The sequence below is a fragment of the Corticium candelabrum genome, chromosome 12 (genome assembly GCF_963422355.1).
Source record: "Corticium candelabrum chromosome 12, ooCorCand1.1, whole genome shotgun sequence".
Lineage (NCBI taxonomy): Eukaryota > Metazoa > Porifera > Homoscleromorpha > Homosclerophorida > Plakinidae > Corticium > Corticium candelabrum.
The window spans coordinates 957,501-965,524 of NC_085096.1; the positions used below are offsets into that span (position 1 = coordinate 957,501).

Sequence of the window (8,024 nt, forward strand, 5' to 3'; positions counted from 1 at the left end):
TGTGTGTGTGTGTGTGTGTGTGTGTGTGTGTGTGTACTTGTCTGTGTGTGTGTGTGTGTGTGTGTGTGCAGGGTTTAAAATTCTAAAAATTTGGTGCTTGCCAGAGCAATTAAATGTAAAGGCACGCCTACCTTATTCACAGCCACGGCTACTTTTGCTATTTCAGTGTGCACACATTACATCTCCAACTGAAACTCAAAGTTTGCATCCGGGTTTTGTAGGTGTGGTTTTTCTCTTGTCCTTACTGGCATTTGAAGAAATTCAATGGTTGAAATTAGATGTAACAAAGTAGCTACCTATAAACCCTGCTAATCTCTGTGTTCACATTGACCTGGCTGTGGGAAGTCTATGAGAAAAGACGAGGCTTTTACATATAATCATATCTCATCATGTGATAACGTTTGGCCATGGCATATTGAGGTAATTAGCCCAACCCACTGTTTCACCTAAGGTTTCCAATTGCTTCCAGATGTCGTGGGAGAGTAAACAGGAACTGGTAGTCGTACGGCCTACAGTAAAACAGGTCATTCGCTTGGTCCGACAAATCGACGCGCCATCATGCACAATGCACGTTCCCTTTCGCAAATTCCCATTTTTGATCGTATCGGTCTGTTTCCTAGAGACACCACTAAAATACTGTCACGTATGCGCAAACATCAGAACTCTAAAATGGGAGATTCTGCGGTTTTACACGGTCAGCCAGACGAAGAGTAGGACGACCATGTGCAATGCCGCATTGGATCTTAGGTGACAAATTGTCCACGTTTACTCGCCAAATTGCAAGTCCTAGTCGCCAGTGGTGAGGAGGCGACCGAGAATTTTAAACCCTGGTGTGTGTTGTGTGTGTGTGTGTGTGTGTGTGTGTGTGTGTGTGTGTGCATGTGTGTGTTCATGTATCACTGCATGTGTGTATTGCTTTTGTTTGTGACTTTATGTGTGTGCAATTAAGTATACTCACTACAAATCACCTTTTTAGACAAGAGCTGAAGAAGTATGTCACAGACTAAGCTCAGAATACGAAGAAAAACTCTCAGAGGCAACAACACACCATTCACCCCATAAAATATCCACTCATCCAATCGTTTTCTTTATTCACAGCTAAACCAATGTCTCCAAGTCTCACAAGCAGAAGTTGCTCATCTTCAGGCTGAACGGCAAGGCTACGAAGAGACGATGAAGCGAGCGTTCATGCGTGGCGTCTGTGCCCTCAATCTCGAGGCAATGACGATGTTTAGAGAAGGAACAGGCAGTGGCGACGTTGAAGAAGGAGAGGAACACGAGAAACACGTGGGAGTGCAGCCTGGTTGGTTGCCACAGAATCCGGTGTCTGTCTCTTTGGAAACAGCCCAACAGCGACCTTTTGTTGAGACGACTGCGCAACAGGTGGAATCATCGGTTGAGGTGAGTTTGTTGAATGTTGTGTATGTGATTGTATAGTGTTGCTGATCTCTGAGGTTGTACTGACTTGAGACCTTGTTTTAATTAATTGATTTGTATTTTATGATATAATAATTTGTTAATTTTTAAAAGTTTATTTTATACAATAGATTATTTATATTGTAATGGACAGACAAACAGGCAGTTAGGCAGATAGACAGACAAACATTCATACATACCAGGGTTCTCGCTAGAGATTTTTGGGAGCGTCACGGGATGGACAGGTCCACAACGCATGCAGTCTGCTCTCTACAGTTGCACGGTGCAAGGTGGACATGCACACATAGCTGATCTCACATGAGTTAGGTGCTACTTCTCGAACAGGAGGTGTGCATTTTGGGTTACTGGAAGGACATCCTGGACGAGAATCAGAGGCAGTGCTAGCCTTGAACTTCCAGACCAGAGAGCGCACACAGCGCACGAACTCTAGTCTAAACCAGAACGGTACTAAAATGATTTCAGAAATAACCTTCTAAGCTAATCAGCGTCTTAGAACCGGAATGTCGGTTGTAAGTTCTGATTGGTTTAGCAATAATTGGTTATGCTAAGTGCACTAACTCTGATTGCGTGCTGTAAATCCTCGTGGGCGGCTAAGTGCAAACCAGAGCCGTGATGAAGACTCTGGTGCACGCACACATCTTAGTTTTAGCTTCAGCTTCAGTTCTTCGATGTTTTTAAGCTTGCGGTGAGAGGAAATGCACAGCAGCGTCGCTAGACCATCACCTTTGACAACTGGTCGAGTGGTAGTCTTGCTAGTCGAGTGGTTAGACTAGCTAGCGGTCTGCTGAAGAATGAAAGTCGTGGTTTCATGCCGTCTACCAAGATATCACCGCAAACACTGCAGACGTCTCTTCTTCGTTCATGAGATCTCATGGCATTTACAAATGATATGTTGATCTAGGTAACAATCCTACGCTGTTAGACTACCATTTAGCATCGCTTTTGATAAATACTTCCGAAATCATTTTAGTGGCGTTGTGATACAGACTAGAGTACGGGCACTGCGCTGGCTCTCTGGTCTGGAAGTTTGAGGCTAAGGCAATGCATCCGGGACTGCAATCAACACTTGTGCGTCTGGAATGAGGCTATCATCTTGTGTTATTTTGTGAGAGCCTTGTTTGTGGCTATTTTCACGTTTAGTATTGTGTTTCAGTTGTATGGAATTCTTAGTCATTCCATAGCTGTAAGACTTTGGAGTCCTATTATCTACCGTGTCTAAGCGTGGTGCACTCTTACTGGAGTGTGGCGCACCACCACGCTGTAGCGAGAACCCTGCATACAGACAGACAAGCATACAGACAGTTAGACCGACAGACAGATAAATACATAGACAGACAAACAGATAGTTAGACTGACAGATAGAGACACAAACAGACCGACAGACAGACAGATAAACAGACAGACACACAAACAGATAGTTAGACTGACAGATAGAGACACAAACTGACAGACAGACAGATAGACATACACGCAAACAGTCAGACTGACAGACACACAGATAAACAGACAGACAGGCAAACAGATAGTTAGACTGACAGATAGAGACACAGACAGACAGACAGTTAGACTGACAGACAGACGATAGACATACAAACAGACAGTCAGACTGACAGACAGACAGATAAACAGACAGACAGACAAACAGACAGTTACACTGACAGACACTGTGTCATAGATAGACAGACAACATAAAGACACAGACAGACAGATAGACTGACAACATACAGACACAGACAGACAGACAGACAAGCATACAGACAGTTAGACTGACAGACAGATAAACACAGACAGACAAATAGACAGACAGACAAACAGACAGTTAGACTGACAGATAGACAAACATACAGACAGTTAGACTGACAGATAGACATACAAACAGACAGACAGATAAACAGACAGACAGACAGTTACACTGACAGAAAGACGCTGTGTCATAGATAGACAGACTAACAGATAGACAGACAACATACAGACACAGACAGACAGACAGGCAAGCATACAGACAGTTAGACTGACAGACAGACAAACAGACAGTTAGACTGACAGACAGACAAACATACAGACAGACAAGCATACAGACAGTTAGACTGACAGATAGACATACAAACAGACAGACAGACAAACAGACAGTTACACTGACAGAAAGACGCTGTGTCATAGATAGACAGACTAACAGATAGACAGACAACATACAGACACAGACAGACAGGCAAGCATACAGACAGTTAGACTGACAGACAGACAAATAGACAGACAGACAAACAGACAGTTACACTGACAGACAGACAAACATACAGACAGACAAGCATACAGACAGTTAGACTGACAGATAGATATACAAACAGACAGACAGATAGATATACAAACAGACAGACAGATAAACAGACAGACAGACAAACAGACAGTTAGACTGACAGACAGACAAACATACAGACAGACAAGCATACAGACAGGTAGACTGACAGATAGACATACAAACAGACAGACAGATAAACAGAGACAACATGCAGACACAGACAGATACTGTCATAGGCAGACAGACAGACAGACACCGTGTCACAGATAGACAGACAGACAACATACAGACAGTTAGACTGATAGACAGACAAATAGACAAAGACAGATATTAGTATAAATATATTATTAATTTTTCTATTTTGTAATGTCAGTCCGATGCTCCTCCATATCAATCTCGTCACGTTGTGGCACCCAGTGCCTCCACTTCTCACAGACGCCAGTCGCCATCGGCACGTGCGACCATCCTGTCGAGGCCCAACCAACAGAAAGGCGGCAACGTGCTCGTCGAACGACACACAGAACGAGAAACACAGAGCAGACAAGGAGTGCAAACAGGGCGCGTGCCTCCCGCGAGAATCGGGGCAACAAAGCCAAAGGCAGTGACCACATCCGGGACACACCAACGACGACCAGCAGTCAAAGTAGTGCAATAAATTTCGAATGTACGTATGTGCATACTGGGATGGTGTGGTATGACACTATCCCGGATGTACATGATCTACGTATGTACTGTCCCGGATGTAAACGATTTACGTATGTAAAATATATGCGATTTATGTATGAGTATACAGATGACCTACTGGTTGTCACTTGTGGACAAGAACTTTGTGGCTTGAACTCGGTAGCCGCGTCTTCCTTTGCATGCATTACAATTACAGCCAACGATTTGGTGTGTGTCTGTCTGCCCAGTCTTGCATGCCATGCGTACGCAGGGCGGACAGTCTAAAGGTGCAGCCACGCCTTCCATTGTCTGCGTCTCTTTCTGTGTTTGTTTGTCTCTGTCTGCCAGTCTGTTTGTGTAGCATGGGTCTGTTGGCTGTGGTTTCTCTGTCTTGTGTGTGTGTGTGTGTGTGTGTGTGTGTGTGTGTGTGTGTGTGTGTGTGTGTGTGTGTGTGTGTGTGTGTGTGTGTGTGTGTGTGTGTGTGTGTGTGTGTGTGTGTGTGTGTGTGTGTGTGTGTATGTACATATGTACAGTGTAGTGTCTCTGTTTGTGTTCGAGGTCTGTGACGCAACAGTCCTGTCTGTCAACACAGTGGCGCTGCCTTAGAGAAACCTGTAGAGGCCATGACACCCAAATATTAGTAGGTGTGACGTCTAGATAATAATCTATAGGCCCCACCCCATCAGCTGGCCCCCACAGACTTGGGATGGGTACAGTCATCTGTCAACTGCTTGACCCCACTTTTCAAGCGCTTGCTAACTTAGTTAGCTCTACAAATTGGGTCACACATGGGAGTGCGAGAGGAAGCTGGTGAATGCAATCTCTCACACACAGGAATGAGCGTCAGATGGAGGGACGTTTATTATGCACATAAATTATAACACCTGCTATAAGCAGTCTCGATCAGTAGTGCTGCAGTCTGCCTACAGAATGCATCTCTCTCTTACTTCCTCTCTCTCTTGCAGTTCCGTCGACATTGTGGGATTACTCCTCGTGCTGCATGTGCTAGGTATAATACGGTGTGTGTGTGTGTGTGTGTGTGTGTGTGTGTGTGTGTGTGTGTGTGCGTGCGTGTGTGTGTGTGTGTGTGCGTGCGTGTGTGTGTGTGTGTGTGTGTGCGTGCGTGTGCGTGCGCGCGCGCGCGCGCGTGTGTGTGCAGTGCGTGTGTGTGCAGTGCGTGTGTGTGCAGTGTGTGTATGTGTGTGACTCTTTAGTTTGTGACGTCGTCGGGCGACTCACAATCAGCGGAAACACGACAGTGCGACTAGGACAGCGGAAACACTCGATCTGCTGCCATAGTCACGACGAGAACAACGAGGTCGGATGGAAACGAGTGGTTCCAGATGGGCAGACCTCACTTCCGGTTCCACTGTGCGTGTCTGTCAGACGTGAGAGCGTCTGTGCGGTCGGAGAGAGGGGCAGCACAACGTTGAAGTTTGGTACAATAACGCTGCAGTCAGCTGGCGTCTTCGCCTGCACAGCAGTAAACACATTAGGAAAACTTGTAAAGAACGTCAACGTCACCGTGTTGGCCACGCCTTTTTATCACGTGACTTTGCCCAGTTTGCGTCTACGCACAGGTTAGAAAATAGTTCAAAAAATCAATCGTTTGTTTTATCTCATTTTTGATTGTAGATGTTGTGGCGAGGGAGTCTGAAGACGGCTTGCTGATTGGTGCGACTTCTGGGTTGTCAGATGGTGAGAGTGAAAACGGAAGTGACGTCAATGGAGAGGAGGTCGGTCTGGTGGCAGTTTTGGTGTGCATCTCGGTCGCTGTGACGACTTTCTGGGTGGCGATGGCTTTGCTGTGTTGTCGCACTGGTTGTAGACGTAGAGCGGTCTCAGTTGGAGAGACCGAGAAAGCAACACCTACTGCAGTCTAGTAGTCTAGTGTGTGTATGTACAGTCTACATCTCTTATTGTTAGTTGTTACAGTTTAATTGAATAATATGTTAATGTCCTGTTAAATAGAAATCTAGTTAACATAAAATTTATTGTTTGCACATACTACACACTTGAGTGGGTGTGGCATTGCTTTAGTAATTAGCGCATGCGCAAAAGCTTTACCTCCTTTGGTGGACACGTGTCTATCGTGTGACGACTGTGGTGTGTGTGTGTGAGATGATAACCGTCCAGATGTAATTCGTATTGAGCTTTGAATGTTAACACAATGCTGCTGTGGAGCTCGTTTTCCTGGAACGTTGTAGAGTCAATGTACTGCTTTTGTCCTGTCCGAATCAGTTGCCACTTTGCAGCTTATCAGCTACTTCCTGGTGCTGTAGAGGTGAGTGTACTGTACCGTACTAAAATTTTAGTGACTGCAAGTTTGTTTGTATGACATCACACAGACTCAAAAAAATCTAAAATTTTGTGAAATTTTTGTAAGGTCTGATTTAATAATTAGCATAGGGAAAACGGTAGGCTCGCCCCAGATGCAGTGTGTATTGCAGTCCCGGATGCGCCGCAGGAAACAGACAGTGTAGTGATTAGTTAGTCTCGTGCAGCCAGCTCCTCCCTCTTTTGTGTCATTTGTGGCATGTTCCACTTGTCTACTCGCAGAGACATTGCTAGTCTCTTGGTGTAAATCTGTTTTCTAGAGAACATTCACAAAGTCCTGGAAAACTCGCGCGCGCGCGTGTGTGTGTGTGTGTGTGTGTGTGAGAGAGAGAGAGAGTGAGTGTTAGTGTGAGTGTGAGTGTGGTATCTACTATAGAGTTTGAGGGCCACATATTAGGGGATTTCCAAATTATAAAAGCATGCACAACATGCTCTTATAGCATGCTATGGCTGTGTCATCAAGGTGGATTTGATGCTCACTTTGTTCAACACCTCTTTGATCAATGCCCAAGTCTTATCTGTCTTATCTGTCATTTGGCAGCAAGAGAACCAATTCTGATCAAGTGTGATCACTTAATTTGTCAGGAGTGCTTAGGCCCCTGATTAGGGACGGCAATGTGATGTGTCTTGAGACTGAGTGCAGGGAGGAACTGGAGGAATCAGAAATGCTTCCACACAACAGTGTGAAATGCGAGATATTTGGGTGTATTTTTTGCGATCACTGTTTAAGGAAGGCTGTAGCTGGCAAGATGAACTGAGACAGTTTGATTAACACAACCATGAATGTGGCTATGGAGTTGAAGCATGCAGCAATGATTGTGAAGAAATGATAATGAGAATGGACATGGACTATCACAAGAAAATGATTGCAGTCAACGAATTGTGGGCTGTTGGTACGTACTGTGATACACAGCTGCAACAAGGACAGTTAACTGACTATGAGATGTGTGATAGTTACCCTGCTGACTGTCCTCATCAGTGTTGGACACAGGTTGCTAGGAAGGACGTGGAAATGGATGAGAGGGTGTATGCCCCACCAGTCTTCTACGGTATGATTTTGCATTAGCTGGATGCCAGTTCGTTGGGAATAGAGAGCAACTACAAGATCATTTGGACAAGGAAACAGTCAGTCATCTTAGTTTGGCTATGAAGTTATTGGACAATGTAACAGAGAGATTGGCAGATGCAGACAGGAAGATAGCAGTGTCTGAGACAGAGCAGAAAAAACCAACAGCAAGTCAGTACTGTAGTGGCTGAAAGAAAGCAAGCAGAAGCAGAGAAAGAGTTAGCA

At 45.0% G+C, this 8,024-nt stretch overlaps 2 protein-coding genes across 2 annotated transcripts in view; both read left to right on the plus strand.

The window, feature by feature from the left end:
* The window catches only part of LOC134187744 (centrosomal protein POC5-like), a 10,364-nt gene extending 5,595 nt beyond the window's left edge, over nt 1-4,769 (plus strand). Inside the window, exons 7-9 of the mRNA XM_062655895.1 lie at nt 977-1,036; nt 1,099-1,401; nt 4,107-4,769. Coding sequence (XP_062511879.1) covers nt 977-1,036; nt 1,099-1,401; nt 4,107-4,388 — 645 coding nt within the window. The 3' untranslated portion in view covers nt 4,389-4,769. The remainder of the gene's footprint in view (nt 1-976; nt 1,037-1,098; nt 1,402-4,106) is intronic.
* Nucleotides 4,770-5,143: 374 nt separating this feature from the next.
* LOC134188019 (uncharacterized) lies at nt 5,144-6,406 on the plus strand. The gene is made up of 3 exons (XM_062656201.1): nt 5,144-5,405; nt 5,611-5,976; nt 6,032-6,406. The coding sequence occupies exons 1-3, from the start codon at nt 5,261-5,263 to the stop codon at nt 6,277-6,279; spliced, it is 759 nt and encodes a 252-aa protein (XP_062512185.1). The 5' UTR covers nt 5,144-5,260; the 3' UTR covers nt 6,280-6,406.
* The last annotated feature ends 1,618 nt before the right edge of the window (nt 6,407-8,024 follow it).